This window comes from Euphorbia lathyris, chromosome 6, assembly GCF_963576675.1.
Source record: "Euphorbia lathyris chromosome 6, ddEupLath1.1, whole genome shotgun sequence".
Taxonomy (NCBI): Eukaryota; Viridiplantae; Streptophyta; class Magnoliopsida; order Malpighiales; family Euphorbiaceae; genus Euphorbia; species Euphorbia lathyris.
Window position 1 is genome coordinate 49,849,634 of NC_088915.1, and position 17,089 is coordinate 49,866,722.

The 17,089-nt window shown below is 41.4% G+C and overlaps 1 protein-coding gene across 1 annotated transcript; it reads left to right on the forward strand.

The window, feature by feature from the left end:
- Nucleotides 1–10,957: 10,957 nt before the first annotated feature.
- LOC136234167 (uncharacterized) lies at nt 10,958–15,404 on the forward strand. Its single transcript, XM_066023949.1, has 15 exons — nt 10,958–11,240; nt 11,318–11,432; nt 11,530–11,641; nt 11,754–11,798; nt 11,896–11,963; nt 12,094–12,148; nt 12,269–12,348; nt 12,436–12,519; nt 12,823–12,936; nt 13,312–13,430; nt 13,525–13,642; nt 13,838–13,971; nt 14,094–14,247; nt 14,355–14,434; nt 15,048–15,404. The coding sequence occupies exons 1-15, from the start codon at nt 11,062–11,064 to the stop codon at nt 15,175–15,177; spliced, it is 1,587 nt and encodes a 528-aa protein (XP_065880021.1). The 5' UTR covers nt 10,958–11,061; the 3' UTR covers nt 15,178–15,404.
- Nucleotides 15,405–17,089: the final 1,685 nt, after the last annotated feature.

The following is a 17,089-nucleotide window of genomic DNA, read 5'->3' on the forward strand; positions in this document are numbered from 1 at the left end:
AAAATAATTTAGCATGATAATGCATATGTCAATTGACATGTTAAAACAATGATATAGTGATAGTTTTATTTACATTAAATGAAGTTTAAATCATGTAATTAACTGGATTGTAATGATTACGGTTTTAATGTCTCTATTGAAAGATTATGAGCTTAACATGTTAAAAAATAATTGATCAAGATTTAATACATTAATTTAAAAAATTCAAGAGTTTAATCAATAAAAATTAAATTGATCAGATGATTAAATAAGTATTTTCTCGATAAAATATTTATAAGTAATAATATATTTTTGTAAATAAAAATAGGGTTAAGGTGCAAAAATGCCCCTAACGTTTTGGGTTAGGAGCAATTTTACCTCTAACGTCTAAAATGGTGCAATTTTGCCCCTAATGTTGGAAGTCAAAAGCAATTTTACCCCAACGTTGATAAATTGGGTCAATTTCAGATACTATTATAAAACACAGATATTTTTGTTCCTTATTCAGCACCAATTGCATAACAATTCGTTTTGAATTTTTTGAATTTATTTTATCTAATTCATACAAAAAGACAGTATATTTTTTTATTTTTTTATTTTTTTTTCACATCCCAACGTATATTTATGATTTGTTACGAATAAAATGACACATGTATAAAGTGTAGATGACAAGATTAATGACCGAGAAGACAGTTTGATGAATTATTTCTCAAATTGACCCAATTTATTAACGTTAGGGGTAAAATTACTCATGGCTTCCAACGTTAGAGGTAAAATTGTACCATTTTAGACGTTAGGGGTAAAATTGCTCCTCGCCCAAAACGTTAGGGGTATTTTTGCACCTTAACCCATAAAAATACTATTTAATGTAATATATCAAAATTTTAAAACTGATAAATTGTTTATCCAAATTTTAAGCTACATGATTTTTTTTCTTTTACTAATTTCTTGTTTGAAAATACGATAAAAGTAGAAGTGTTTAATTGTTAGTTGTATAACTTACATGCTAGTTTGAAGGATTTTATTTTCAAATAAATGATGAAGAAGGGTATGCTTATGTACCACGTTTTTGGTAGAATTGTGGAGTCTTTATTTATTTTGGGCTCGTGTTAGCATGGGACAAAGGGTATTGGAAGTTGATCGTTGAAATGGTTTCGAGCTCAGTGTTTTCCTTTATAAATAATGTTACTGTTGTGAATCATTCTCTTTCTTGGTTCATTAAGTATACAAAATTTGAAGTTCATTGATAACACTGGAGAAACTTCTTGATCGGATCCCGTCCCTGTGAGGCGCCGCTGGGATCGGCCGGGACACTCCGATGCCAAAGTCAGTAGAATATATGGAGAGTAAATCGTATTGACAAAGCTTAGTGAATGTAAAAGTAAGTGTACCTTGATAGCCTAGAAAGATAGGCTATATATAGTTGAGGAATTCGTAACCCCTAGGTAACTAGAAAGCCTCCATTAATACTCATTTAATGGCGGTTACAAGTTACTCTTAATTTGGCGGTTTGAGATTATTAATGATTCATTTAATAATCATTTATGGTCGAGACGGCGGCCAGCCGTTATCTAGGTAAATGGAGAGATTCGCTAGCGGATCTCTTAGAGCTGATCTAGGGTGATCCGCCAGACGGCTTCCTTTGCTACGTGGCATATCTTAAGGTAATTATCTCTTTTGGTCCTCATGATAATATCCTAATGTTATCAGAAGCCCCCCCAAAATGCCTTTAAAGTCCTTTAGGGCTTTTGGACTTCTGCGCGCCGTCTTATGCTTCCGCATTTAATGTGCACTCTGTTCAACGTCCTTTGATGGCCGACACGTGTAATAGCACACTGCCCTAGAAACGTTCAAAAACCATCTTCATCTTTCGGAGTTTCTCTTTCTTTCTCATTTTCCATCTCCTCCCCTTTTCGAAGCCTTTCCTCAGAAACTTCAAAGATCCTACTCAGGCTTCTGCATTTCCATGTAAGTGCTTTTTATTTTACTCTGAATGTTTAGAAGTTCATCTTCATCCTCTGGGTCAACTTCCGAACTCTTTAATTCGACGTCTTCTCCTAAGATTGAAGTAGATTTTAGTTGGACCACATCCTCGTCGGAAAACTCCCAATCTTCCGTTGGCGAGATTAATTCTGGTTCAACTGAGTTCAATAACTCGGCGCGTAACCCTTACCAGACTCGTTCCACCGAAAATCCTTCTTTCTTTTCCGGTTTTACTCCGGCCGGTGCCCGTAACCGGTTTCTGGGTTTAATGGCTTCTTCTTCTGTTCCTGTTAGAAAAAAGAATCCTCGAGCAGAGTCTACTTCGTCTCGTATGAGTGCCACGGATTTGGCGGATCTCATGAAGCAGATTAAGGCGGATGCATGGACGTATGCGGATGCCTTAGCCTTCATGATGAGTGACATTCCTCTGATCCGCCGAGTGGAGGATCAATTCATTTATTCAAAAATTACTCAGTTTGATCAAGGTACCTTGCATATTTCAGGATCTTTAATTATTCTGATATCTTCTTTGGCAGGGGTGTATCTAAGGCAAATCGTGCTCTTGCAGAGACGCGCAGGATGTTTCAAGAAGAGGAAGCCCGCAAGAAGAGTCAGGCGGCTAACCCTCAACCTGATACGGGCAAACGCCCTATGGAGACGGCTGTCGATCCGCCGCTGAAGAAGAGGCGGCCCAATACTATTGGGAGTACCAAGATAATGGCGGACGCGATTAAATCCGCCAAACCTACTGAGAAAGTGGTTCAGGTAATTCGTCTCTTGATTTTGTTTCCTGCTCATCTGATTTTAAAGCGGCGTATGGTTTTTCCTGTTTGCGCAGATGGCGAAGCCTGATATCGGTGGATATTGGTCCGCCAAGTTTGGGGTTCAAGGAACTTTTGAGAGTGAATCTCTCTTGAATGACCTGGACGAAGCTTTAGGACAGGTGGGAGAAGTACAAAAGGATTACGACCAAATCCCCGGATCGATCCACGTCCATAAGGGAAAGTCGGAGCTTCTTTCGGTGAGTATTAAAAGAATATGATGATTTGTTTCGTTCTTGGACTAAATCCTTTTGTTTTCCTCAGCTGTATGCCCGCTTGCGCACTTTGGAGAATGGAGTCCTTCAGAATGTGGCGAATAGGGCGACTATTGAAAAGTTAGAGAAAGAGATAGCGAATGCCAATTCCACTATTGCCACCGCCAATGCGAACCTAGCTTCCGCCACAGCTGCTTTAGTTCTCCGAGACGGGGAGGTACAAAATCTGAAGGCAAAGATAGCTTCTGATGCTAAAAGCCATGAAGATGCTCTCGGGGAAGCGGAATACACGGTGGGCGAACAGGCATTCTTTTATGGAGAGATGCTTATGGCGTACTTCTCTTTAGCCCATCCTGAAATTGATTTCACAGATCCTGAGTTCGCTGTCCCCGAACCGGAAGATGTGGCAAGGTTCAAGAAGATGCCCGATGCCAAGGAGTACCTTCACAACTATGTGCGAAAATGGATGAAGGGAACCTTGCCGGATGTCAAACCTTCTACCACAGTTGTGGTGGATGACCTCCAGGAGATGTCGTCCAAAGCTGATTCTGAACAAAAAGGGGATAAGGAAGTATCTCTTGAAGGCGGATCCATGACTGCGGAGAAGAAGGACCCTCAAGCGAGCGTCGGGGGCGAAGGAAGCACAAAAGAAGATGCTCCTATTATCATTTAGTTAGCAATTTTTGTAAAAACTTTTCAAGTATAATTCCAAACATTGCTATGTATAAACATTATTTTACTTTTACACTTGCGCAGGACAGTGTTTTCAATGTGAGTATGTTTAGGATTTTTGTTTGAAGTAGGTGGCCAACCATACTTCATTGTATAAACCTTTGTGAAGGTTTGAAGCTGTTCTATTCCTTCTTTAGAGGAAGTAAAGCTGCCCAGGGGTTCAATTTGCTACCTATCTTTGAGGTGAAATGACCCGCCCGTAGGACTTGTGAATTCCTTTTTGAAAAGGATAAGAGAGTGTAAAGACCTTGCGTCCAAGGATCGTTTTAACTCTTATTGGAGATTGGGATCCGCCCATAAGATTGATCCTCTTATGTGCTTTAGGATAGCGATATATTGCGAATGTGGAGAGCGTTGGGTGCCTCCCCTTCTTTTTAAGACTGGAATATTGATATTGCAGCAGTAAACTATAAAAAGAACATGAATAATAAAACCAACGATATTTATTAATGGGATGAACACCTTATTACAGCGGACAGGTCTTTATAGATGAGCCTCATCAAAACCTTTAACAAGAAAAACCCCATGGGAAAAAGCTTGTTAAAGGAAAAAGAGTACTCAAGACCATACTTTATTTTCTAACAAAGTATTTGCGGAGATTTTGGAGATTCCACGTGCGTGGCAGCGTGTTGCCCTCCGTATCTTGTATTTTGAATGTGGCTGGTCCCATCTTCTCCACTATCTGGTATGGACCTATCCAATTGATCCCCAACTTGCCTTTGCCTTCTCGAGATTGGACTTTATCAGCCTTGCGAAGCACAAGATCTCCCATCTTTAGATCCACAATCTTGGCATTTTTATCATGATAGGATGCAATCCGCTATTTATATGCTGCCATGCGTACATAGGATTGATCCCTGCGATCCTCGACCTGATCCAGACGTTCCCTCAGTCGTTTATCGTTGTCTTCTTCACAATAAAAGGCCACTCGATCATTGGGGACTCGTATTTCCACGGGGATTACGGCCTCCACTCCATGAGAAAGGGCGAACGGCGTTTCTCCCGTAGCGGTTCTTGGGGTTGTGCGATAAGCCCATAAAACACTTGTAAGTTGATCCGCCCATCTTTTGTCATGTTCTCCCAACCTTTTTTTATCCCCTTTACAATCGTCCGATTGGTCACTTCGGTCATTCCATTGGACTGAGGATAATAAACGGAGGCGAATATGTTCATGATGCCCAATCCCTCACAAAAAGCCTTGAATTTGCCACAGTTAAACTGTGTCCCGTTGTCAGTGATGATGGTGTGTGGAATGCCATATCTTCCCACGATGTTGTCTTTGACAAACTCTACTATCTGCTCTGCTGTAATGGAGGAAACAGCCTCGGCTTCTACCCATTTGGTGAAATGGTCCACCGCTACTATTACATACTTCTTTTACCGGCGAGTTGGAGGAAATGGTCCAACGATGTCTATTCCCCAAAGGGCGAACGGACGGCCTTCAATGATTGGCCTTTGAATGTGCTTGGTAGTGTGTGACTCATTTGCGTGAATCTGGCAACTGTGACAAGATTCTACCAAACTCTGGGCATCTAACTCGGCTGTGGGCCAGTAGAAACCTGCTATCCTTGATTTCTTCAAGATCGCGGCAGATGCCTCATGTGACCCGCAAGACCCCTCATGTAGCTCTTTGAGGATCTGTTGCCCTTCTTCTGGTAGAATGCATTTCATCCAAGGATGACTAAAAGACCTTCTATAAAGACCATTATTGATCAAGGAGAAGTAAGCCGATCTCCTGACAATCTTCCTCGCCTCTTCCTTGTCTTCAGGTAATGTTCCATTCAGTAGGTACTGGCGAATGACTGTCCTCCAATCATCCTCCATTGTTGTGAGTACGGACACTTCTTCAGCAGCAAATGCTGGAGCCATTTTTACTTCGAAGGGACAATCTGGATCCGCCCAGTTTACTTCACTAGAAGCCATTTTGGCCAATTGATCAGCCTCTGTATTGGATTCCCTTGGTATGTGAACCAATTCCCACTTAGTTTCTTTAGCTTCAAGGTTATCTAGAATCTTTTTGACTTCTGCTACATACTTGGCCAGAACCTCGTCCTTCACCTCGTAATTCTTGATTACTTGGTTGACCATTAGTTTAGAATCGCTGTAGATCACGATCTGCTCCGGGGTGATTTCTTGAAGTAGACGTAAGCCCAATATCAGAGCTTCGTACTCAGCAGCATTATTAGTAGCATGGAAATTTAACTTTGCTGCGTATCGCAGTCTTATGTAGTGGGGACCTTTGATCACAACTCCCACACCAGCTCCATCTGCGGAGGAAGCTCCATCTGTATACATTGACCATTCTTCTAACGGAGGCTTGGGATGAGATATCCCCTCGTCAGTGAATTCATTCACGAAGTCCGCCAGGACCTGACTTTTTAAAGATGACCTGCTCTCGTATCTTACATCAAATTCACCCAAGCGAATCGCCCATTCCATCAACCTTCCCGAAGTGTCCGGCTTCTGCAATACCTTTCTCATCGGTATATGGGTTCGAACTATCACGGTATGCACCTGAAAGTATGGCCTAAGGCGGATTGCCGTGGTCACGACAGCCAGTGCCATTTTGTCCAACTTCGAATATCTGGTTTCAGCATCTTTCAAAACTTTGCTCACGTAATAAATGGGGAATTGTTGGCCATCTTCTTCTCGCACCATGACTGTGCATATGGCTTTATCCGTAACTGACACATACATGTATAAATCCTCCCCCCTCATAGGTCGACTCATCATGGGTGGCTCTGTAAGGAACCGCTTGATTCCTTCGAATGCATTTTGGCAATCTTCATTCCACACAAACGCCTTTTGTCCCTTGATAACTTCGAAAAAAGGCTGACATCTACGAGCTGAGCAAGAGATAAACCTGCCCAAGGCTATGATACGCCCATTGAGGCGTTGTACTTCTCTGATATTCCGAGGAGGTTGCATTTCTAGGACTGCTTTGACTTTGTCAGGATTTGGGCTAATTCCTCTTTCGCTAATCATGAATCCTAGAAATTTGCCATATGTTGCCCCGAAAGTACATTTCTCTGGATTTAACTTGATGTTGTGATGGCGAAGTATGTCCAGTACTTCCTTTACATCCTCTGCATGCTTTTCCGCAGTTGCGCTTTTAATGATCATATCATCTACATAGACAGAATAATTATCATTCTTACTATTCGAGAATATCTTGTTCATCATCCTCTGATAGGTAGCACCTGCGTTCTTGAGCCCGAAGGGCATAACTTTAAAACAATAAGTAGCTTGATGTGTCACGAACGAGGTCTTGATTCTATCTGAGGGCTCCATAGGGATTTGATGATAACTTGATTTCACGTTAGTAAAGGAATACATTGCATGACCGGCAGTTCCATCTACAAGCATGTCTATGCATGGCAAAGGATAGTTATCCTTGGGGCAAGCTTTATTAAGATCTGTGAAGTCAATGCACATGCGGTAGGATCCGCCAGCTTTCTTGACTAGCACGACGTTCGCCAACCACTGAGTGTAAAGTACTTCCTCAATGGCATCCGCCTTCTGGAGCTTGGCAATTTCCTCCTCTATCACTTTTTATCTTTCTGGACCATGATTCCTCCGCTTCTGGGCCACAGGAACTGCATCTTTATCAATGTTGAGTTTATGGGTGATTACGTCCGGACTGATTCCAGGTAGAATTTCATCCTTCCATGCGAAGACATCTTCGGCCTCACAGAGTACCTTGGAGATTGCATCTCTGATATTGCCCTGTAGTCCTTTAGCTATCCGTACCTTCTTTTCTTCTGCCATCAGGTACATTTCGGTTTCGCTTAAGGCCATTGTGACACGCTCTTCTTCATCTTCCTCCTTAGATTGAGGGCGAATCATTAAGGAAGCCGAATATGTCTCTTGGGCTACTTTTTGACAACCTCTAACCATCACGCCCCCCTTGACCGTGGGGATGTAAAGCGTTAAATGGCGAATAGAGATAAGAGCTGCAGCTTCGGAGATGAAAGGTCGCCCGAGGATAATATTGTAGGCTAATTGTCCGTCCAAGACCGAAAACTCCAAATCTCCTCTCCAAACTTGATCATCATCAGTAAGCTCGCAATTCAAAGTAACTTGGCCTTTCGTCTGGATGGTATGACCCGTCACTCCCAAAATGTCCACCACAGTTGGTTCTACCTGGACAGGATCAATCTTGAGTTTGGCGAATGCTCCTCGGGTAATGACATTACATGAACTTCCTGTATCGATCATTACCCTCTTCATCTCCCAACCCTCAACCATCATAGTGACAACCAATGCGTCCGCATGGGGTGGAATTTCAGGACCTGCGTCTAAGAAAGGGCGGTTTAGTGATGTCCTGTCAAGGGTGGTTGTCTTCGCCTTTTTCAACGTTGGCTGATAGCCAGGCCCACCTGCTATGACGTTGATGGTACCCTTTCCTTTCTTCTTTGGGTCCTCTTTGGATTTGTCATCTTCCTTTCCTTCCGTTTGGATGAACCGATCCAATTTTCCTCTCTCAATGAGCCGCTCAATTTCTCGAGCCAATTCCCAGCAAGCATCCGTATCATGACCATTCTTCCTGTGATACTTGCAATAATTTTTAGGATTCTTTCCTTTGTTGGTGTACTCCCCCCCTTTTGGCTCGGGGTATGAAATGCTCCGTTTGTGCTGGCTGTTCTTGATCCACATTAGAACTTCACTTTTAGAAGTATTGAGAGGTGTGAAGGAGGTGACAAACGTTGATTTGTTCCTAGAATCCCTTCGTTTGTTTCGAGAAGAAGAATCTTGACGTTTGTCTCTGTCCCGGTCCCGAGGGCGGGACTCGCCTCTATCCTTCTTTGGCGATGATGGTGTACCTCGGCGAATGTCATCAACCTCTATAAAGTCTTTATAGCGCTCCATCAACTCTGCCATGCTGGTGGGCTTTTTACGAATGAGGTCTTCTTGCAAACTTTTACAAGTAGTGTTTCTTACAAAGCACTCCACAGCTACGGAGATATCTACATCAATGATTTGCATACACAACTGGTTGAAAGTGTCCACATAATCTCGAAGTGGTTCATTCGCCTTCTGTTTTAGCTCAAAAAGCTTTCCAGATTTCACCACTGCAGGGATGCAGCCAGCAAATTTTGCACAAAATTCCCTGCTTAATTGATCGAAGCTATTTATAGAGCCTGGAGGTAGAGATTGGAACCATAAATAGGCTGGACCTCCCAAAGTGGTGACAAACATCTTGCAAAGTACAGGTTCGGTGGCTCGATTGAGTCTGGCCAAGATTCTATATTTTCGAACATGAGCCTCCGGATTGTCTTTGCCTGTGTAAATTGCAAGATTAGGGATTTTAAACGCCCTTTCAGTTTCCTCTGCTTCGATCCAGGCCGCAAAAGGCGAATCTCTATTGGCGAATGGATTATGCCTAGCATTTTCCTCATTCATTTGGAGCACTAGGGCCCTTACTCTATCATCAAAATTCTTCGGATCTGCCCTGGGATGATCTCTTCGTGGCGATCTGCTTGGAGAGGAAGAAGAACTTGATTCTGACGATGAATCCGATGGCGAATGTCTGCCTCGTCCGCCTCCCCTTCTTCCTCCGTCGCCTCCCCCTCCACTTCCTCTATTTGGAGGAATTGGACCGTTTCCTCCTTGCTGGCCTTCTGGCAAAGTGTGTCCAACAGTTCCCGAAGATGGATGGGGTGGTGGTCCACCTATATGAGACGTTTTTTCCGGTCTCTTGCTCCTTCTACGACCAGTAGATGGAGCAGATCTGCCACGACGTGGAGATTTTGTTCGCCTTGGCGAAGGAGATCTTGCCTGCTTATCTTTGTTCTTTTTACGCTTTTTACGAATGGGCTCTTTAAATCCTCCATGGGACGAATTCGTCCGCGGGCGCCTGGGTACATTCGGCCCATCACGATTAAACCTTGGAACTTCTGATCCGCCAGGAGGGACCGTATTGTTCCCGTGGCTTCCTTCACCAGGAAACAGCTCCCTGATAACTGGTCGCGCTCCACCCGGTGCCGTGGTAGTTACCGTAGAGTCAATGTTGTGAGCTTGAAGGAATGAAGAGCTACGAGCCCCAGGTCCCAGACCGAAGTTTAACGGAGGTAGAGATGAGACAACTGATGTAGGTACCGTACTACTATGAGGAGGAATAGTCATGAACGCCCGAAGGCGGTTTCCAATTTCAAGCCCATATCGCGCCTCGATATCCTGAGCACACATATCAAGGAAGGATGCCGTGGGCATATTTCCATCAATATTCATCGTAGGGGCGATTGTGCTTGTGCATCCAACACTAGATGGTGTAATTATTGGCGATTCGATCCCTGAGGAGGGATTTTGTATTTCATCATTCATGATATTTCAATGTGAACGAAAAATCCTTTATTTGGTCAAGGATTCCACGATCACCGCACCAATTGATAACACTAGAGAAACTTCTTGATCGGATCCCGTCCCTGTGAGGCGCCGCTGGGATCGGCCGGGGACACTCCGATGCCAAAGTCAATAGAATATATGGAGAGTAAATCGTATTGACAAAGCTTAGTGAATGTAAAAGTAAGTGTACCTTGATAGCCTAGAAAGGTAGGCTATATATAGTTGAGGAATTCGTAACCCCCAGGTAACTAGAAAGCCTCCATTAATGCTCATTTAATGGCGGTTACAAGTTACTCTTAATTTGGCGGTTTGAGATTATTAATGATTCATTTAATAATCATTTATGGTCGAGACGGCGGCCAGCCGTTATCTAGGTAAATGGAGAGATTCGCCTAAGAGATCCGCCAGCGGATCTCTTAGAGCTGATCTAGGGTGATCCGCCAGACGGCTTCCTTTGCTACGTGGCATATCTTAAGGTAATTATCTCTTTTGGTCCTCATGATAATATCCTAATGTTATCATTCATTTATCTCATTTTTCATTTTTATGTGTTTAGAGATAGGGTATGGGATATGGGAGAGATAAGAGTCTTGCTTTTACCCCTATCCTCATCAACTGCCAAACGCCTAGAGATTGAGAGATACATTTCCTCCCCGTACTTACATATAAGGAAATCATGCGTCTGATTGATTGGTGAATTTCAGAGGTACGTGTCCGGAAGGCCTCGAGGAAATCCTCTCCAGGGATGAGGAGAGTTACTGTTAGGTTTCCTTTTATAAATTTTAGCCTTTTATTTCTGTTGTTTTTTCCTGGGCTACTGTTGCCTTCCCGTCTAAAAAAAAAAAAAAAAAAAAACTATATATATCAAATCTTTCTGGTATGGGTATCTATAATCGGGTTCGGATCAGGGTAATGCCCTTTAGATTTTTTAGGCAGATCAGGTAATCCGTTCCCGCCATTGATAAAGTTCATTACCTATAGGACTAATGCCGCCGTGCCTGCTTTCGTTCCGCCCACCCTCCTTTCCTCTTATCACCTGCCGCAGTTCCCCAGCCGCACCTCCTCCTCCCACTCTTTCCACTCCGTCACTAACACCTGTCCTCAGCCTCAACTCAACCGCCGTGCCGTCGCAAACGTGCGCCCTTCAGTGCCCTCATTTCCAGTCGTAAGTACCTAGCTCTCTAATTATCCTTCCCATTTCATTACCTTTTTGTTATGTTCTTTTTATACATATACGTTCAGGTGCTCCGGATGCACGCAAGAGTTCAATCTCAACCGTCCGAGTGTCATCGACGAGGTTACTGAGTTCTTCAAGAGACTTGGAACTTCGGACTTCACTTTTGATAGCTCAAGATTGGTATTATTCTTTTACTTCATTTCTTTTCAAATTCCCCTATTGACATTTCTTCTAATTTTAATTTTGAGACGGTTTGATTCTATCTTTCACTGTGCAGTGGGGATGGAGGTGTCGTGCAAAACTTGCCATTCGTGGTTCCTCGATGGAACCTCTAATTGGGCTCTACGAGGAAGGGACTCATAACGTAGTAGACATTCCCCATTGCAAAGGTCCAACACTCCTCTTTTCTTGTTTCTAGCGTGCAAATAAATTAGTATTGGTCCTTAATTGTTGCATGCCTCTACTTAATAATTTTCTTTTTTATATTTATTGTTTTTGCAGCTCACCATCCAAGTATTAATGTTGCTGTTGAATTACTGAGACAAGGTCTCTTATTTTCAGTATTGATTTTTGTTGAAAATTTGTGGAGTTCTTCGGTATACAATTATTGATACTGTGCTGTTTTTCTTTGGACATATTTAAGGTATTATTGAATTGAATATCGAACCATATAATGAAGATGAAGGGACAGGTGATTTACGATATGTTCAGGTGATGAATTCGTTATTGAGATAAAAACAATATTAAGAATAGTTAGTTAGAGTGATTAAGCAATAATATTTTTGTCTGTTCTTTTGTTTTTCTTATTGTTTGTGTTTTCACAGTAGTGTTTGTTATGCAGATGGCCGTGACAACCTACAATACTTCTATTCCTGCCTCTGAAAGATACAAAAATGGTAGCTTCTCAGTTGTGACACTATTCACCAGCTCTCTTTTGAACCCCCTACCTCAAAAGAGGGAAAGAGAATGACTGTATGTTACGTATATTCTCAACTTTCTTGAATATTTTGTTTCAGGCAAAGTACAAGTTTCTTTAGTTTGGAATTCAAGAAATGAGAGTTCTCCCACTTTTGACAAATTAAATGGCTTGGCTAATGTGAGCGCAGTGCCTCTCTGTTATTGCCTTGAGTATTTTCACCATTTTCAACTATTTCTATTATTGATTGCTTGTTATTTTGTGTAGTACTTGTGGAGAAATGGTGGACCAAGGAGTAATGTCCGTATTATTCACTCTGTTTGGGCCAACTTCCAGACATCAGCTAACAATGTGAGTTAAGATTATAACAACATTGATACCTGTTTAAATGGAAGCACATTATCTGTTATTAGTAAAAGCACATAAAATAGGTTTTGAATAATAAAAAAAAAAACCTAAATAGCCATACTCATCATCCAAAAAGGCTGTAATTTCCTTCAGATTTGGAGTTTATTTTTGTTATGCAACAAGCTGTAATGTTGGAATTGAAGTTAACAATAGGGACATTGGCCTCCTTTTGAAGAAGTTAAATAAATAGTCTCTCGCATTTCTAAAGCTTTGTTGTGAAACTTAGAATATCTTATAATGATGCAGATTATATTTGGGAATAGGTGGAGACATCTATTAGGAGACAGAGACTTTTGGGAACATGTTGGAGGCATTGACATATCCTTGGCTGCTTCCAGTTTTGGGCAAGCAAATACACGAGTATATAAAACTTCTTACTGCACTAACTCTTCGGTTTCTTTTATTTGAGATTGCAATTTCCTATGGAGAAAACTTCTCTTTTCAACAGCAATATAAATATGAGTGGGGAGCATTTTCATATTTGTTCTCTACCTCACTCACATCATCTGTTGTTGTTTACATGCCAGACTTCATTAAAAATTTACATCTTATGAGTCGATTCTAAATGGTCAATAAATTTATTTCAATATGTGTCCTTTTAATTTAGTTAATCTATTGTGAGAAGTAAATAAATAACCGTAAACTGAATTGTTTCAAATTTCAATTTTTTTTATAGTACAAATAAATGAATAAAATTTTGGGAGGCATAAATTAATTTAGTACTCTTGTTTTCAGGCCTTTGATATCTTGCTGCATAAGTTACAGAAGTATGTTCCTCATGGAGCATCTGTGGCTGATTTGTATGCAGGAGCTGGTGTGATTGGGTTATCATTGGCTGCAACTAGAAAATGCAGGCAAGATTTATGCTTATTCTAAATGCTGTGGAGCATCATTTTTTATGTGAAACAACGAAGAATTAATTGCAGTGTTGAAATTGCCGCTTCGTAGATCTGTTAAATGCATTGAGGTAAACAAAGAGTCAAAATTATCTTTTGAGAAGACAGTTGAACGCCTTCCAAAATCCATAGATAGTAGCATCAGCTGGCATCTTGCAGATACTTCAGTTGTTAGTACTTGTCTCATACTTCTAAATTTACTATAGAATTGTCTGAAGCTGTACTTTTAATTATATATTTATATGTTATGTACTCTTGGAACTATGTATTCCCTACTTTAGATTACGGGGATGATAAAACCTCTAATTTAGCGTCTTTCTATGAAATCAAGTCAAATTACATGATTTTTCTCACATGTTGAATAGGAACCCCTGTCCTGGCTCATGGGCTCAGAAGTGGTAGTTGTTGATCCTCCCAGAAAAGGACTGGAATCTTCTCTGGTTGATGTGTTACGGAATATATCATCATTGGAGCGCAAAGCTGAATCATCATTTGGAAGGTGGGTCTCTCCATCTAACGTTTTGGTTTCCAAGATCCAAAATCTGTGTTCACATCATGGCATTTTAATTGCGACCAATTTTATGCTTTTCTGGTATTTAAGTGATTACATTGTCAAATTAGTGATCTCTCCAAGGTGAAAGATGAAAAAAGACCCTGGATTTTACGTGCAAGAGAAGCCTCAGTTGAAATCAGAAGCAAACCAAATTCAGAGGATCCTCAATCACTTCCTCAAACACTTATTTATATAAGCTGTGGATGGGAAAGCTTCAAAGAGGTATCACACTAAAAGGAGTTGCTATAGCATGTCAGTAATTGAAGCAATGCCTTTCTCTGATCGAAAGAGTATTTCCTTGAATTAACTATGCAGCTATTGTGTTACAGGATTGCATGTTATTGCTCTCCAGCAAGGAATGGCGTTTGGAGAAGGCTCATGGATTTAATTTCTTTCCAGGAACCCAGAGGTGAATGACTTCATTAGTAATCCTGATGAGTGCATCTCATTTGATTTTGAAAACTTCGGAGAGTTTAGGCCTGTTAACTGCTAACAGATAAGAATTAAAAGAAAATAACTTTGAATAAAAAAATTTAGCTATTGAAAATACAGCTCTTTGAAAAGCAAGAATTATCATATTGTTGAAGTGTCTTTATATCCCAAGCTACAACAAAGTCTGCTGGTTCGTTTTATCATGATCCCATATAGCATCATGAAGCAAAAAATTTCATGCATCTGCTTCAGCAATACAAGTGTACTACAGACGGATGGCTTGGTGCCATAATAGCTTAAAAATGTTTTTCTCTAATTATCATTATGTGATTAGTGAGGGCGAGCCTTGGCGCAACGGTAAACGTTGTTGTCGTGTGACCAAGAGGTCACGGGTTCGAGTCTTAGGAGCGGCCTCTTGCCAAATAAATTGGCAAGGGAAGGCTTGCCCCCAGTACACCCTTGTGGTGGGACCCCTCCCCGGACCCTCGCTCAGCGGGGACGCGTAGTGCGACCGGGCCGTCCTTTTTTTTTTTTTTATCATTATGTGATTAGTCATTATTACTCAAAGTTATTCTGTATTATGGTTGCAGCATCGAGATTCTGGCTGTATTCAAGAGGGGGAAAGGTGCAGGCCTCAAGATCAAGAAGAAGAAGAAGAAGAAATCAGGCAAGAAGAAAAAACTCTCACGAGAATCATTAATCATGAATATAACAGAGTGAGCCCCAAGGACTGAGGATTAATTGCACGCAAGAAGAAGAAAAACCTGAAATTGCAAATGGTGCGTACCAAAGAGCATCTAAGAGTTTTCTAGAACTTAAAATTTACCATACGCCACTATTGTATTCTGTGTCATTGTGGGAGGAAAAGAAGATAAACAGAAGAGAAAGAGGCTTACAAATGAACAGTATCAGAAATCAAACTTGTATCTTCCTGATCTCTTGTACAATTTGAAGAAAGAATGAAAAACTCTGGGCGATATGAAATTTACAAGGAAAAGTTGTTGGTCCAATCAAGCTTTTTATAATTTATTTGACTGATACTTTAGTCCGGCATTCCTCTGCTATTGGAGGTAGGCGTAGCCATATGATGAAAGGCAGCCAAAGATGTATGTCATCTATAAATCCATTAAATCTTTGCCTAGTCGGGATACCAATCACTGGATGTAATGCCATAAGGATATAACAACAGCACGAAGCTTGTAGCCAGCTAGCTATTTTCTCAGCTGCAAGATTGATAAAAACGAGTCACAAGAAATGCTAACAAACTATTTCAAGAATATATACTGCAAAATTTGGACTTTAATCTGCTTGTCCAATGACCACATGGACAACAACATGAAGATACCTTTGTTCTTAAGTTCTTTCCTGCTCGAATGAATCTTTTGCTTGGGTTTGGTGGGACCAATTGAGGGAGGAAAGAAAAAGGGATGGAAGGGAGCCGATTCGGTCTTGGTTTCGGATGAAGACGATATTTTGGGTTTGGGAGTGGTTTTTAACGCTAGATTATGAACAATACATCTATAGCTCATATCGGGGATGTTCACAAGGCAATAGGAGTGTCCACGAATACACTTCGGAATTCTTGCGGCTTTCGATAAGGGCTAACTTGTTCGAAATCGAAAGCCAAAGGACTTCGAGGTACAATATCCAAGATTAGATAGGGACACAAATGGTGATCCGGTGCAAGATGCTCGGAATTTAGCATTGAAAGCAGAGTCTCAATTGAATGTACACAGTTAGGATAGTTATCGTCGGTCCGAGGGAGAATTGTCGAAATCGATGGATAAGGGGAAGCAATTGCAAGTTCTAGTGGGGTGAAAGCTCCAATTGTAAGAAAGGCACCGGTTGGGGATGTGAGACTTTGTAGGGGAGCCCCACCGCTTTCTAGGGGGTAACAATCTTTATGCCAAGTCGACACTTTTTAAATGTTTCCGATGTAATGAGTCGGGTCATCGCTCTAATGCATGACCAAAGCGACAGAGTGCAAATATGGTTAAGCATTATGAAGATGATTATGAGGATGATGATGAGCCGATAGATGAAGAGAACGATGGAGAGTTTGATGATGGCCATATCGTGCATGTTGTGAGGAGGTTGTTAGTATCCAACCAGGTTGAGGATGATCAACAACATCAATTGTTCCGAACTCATTGCTTAGTACGAGGGGAAAGGTGCAATGTGATTATTGACAGGGGAAGTCAAGAGAATATTATTAACAACATCGCCGTCCGGAAGTTCGGGTTGGTTGTGGAGGCCCATCTAAGCCCATATAGTGTGGGGTGGATCAAGAGTGTGGGCGGGTTGAGAGTGAACCAAAGATGCAAAGTGTTGATTGCCATCGAGAACTACAAAGATGAGATTTATTGTGATGTTGTGGACATGGATGCATGTCATTTACTCTTGGGACGACCTTGGAAATTTGATCGGGATGCTACACATGCTGAGAGAAGGAACACTTATTGGTTCATGAAGGATAGGGTAAAGTACGTTCTTACCCCTACGTTGAGGGAACCAAACCCGAAGAAGAAGGCTACTTTGATTATGTGCCTAACTCACAAGTCATTTATCAATGAAAGTGAGGAGCGCCAACTCGTTTAAGTCATGATGGTGAAAGCTAGTGGAGGAACGAAGA

What these genes read in the sequence shown, in the direction of transcription:
- LOC136234167 (XM_066023949.1), top strand. Translation starts at nt 11,062, where the DNA reads ATGCCGCCGTGCCTGCTTTCGTTCCGCCCACCCTCCTTTCCTCTTATC. An exon ending in CAGTGCCCTCATTTCCAGTC is followed by an intron (nt 11,241 to 11,317) that starts GTAAGTACCTAG and finishes ATATACGTTCAG; the next exon opens with GTGCTCCGGATGCACGCAAG. An exon ending in ATCTTGCAGATACTTCAGTT is followed by an intron (nt 13,643 to 13,837) that starts GTTAGTACTTGT and finishes CATGTTGAATAG; the next exon opens with GAACCCCTGTCCTGGCTCAT.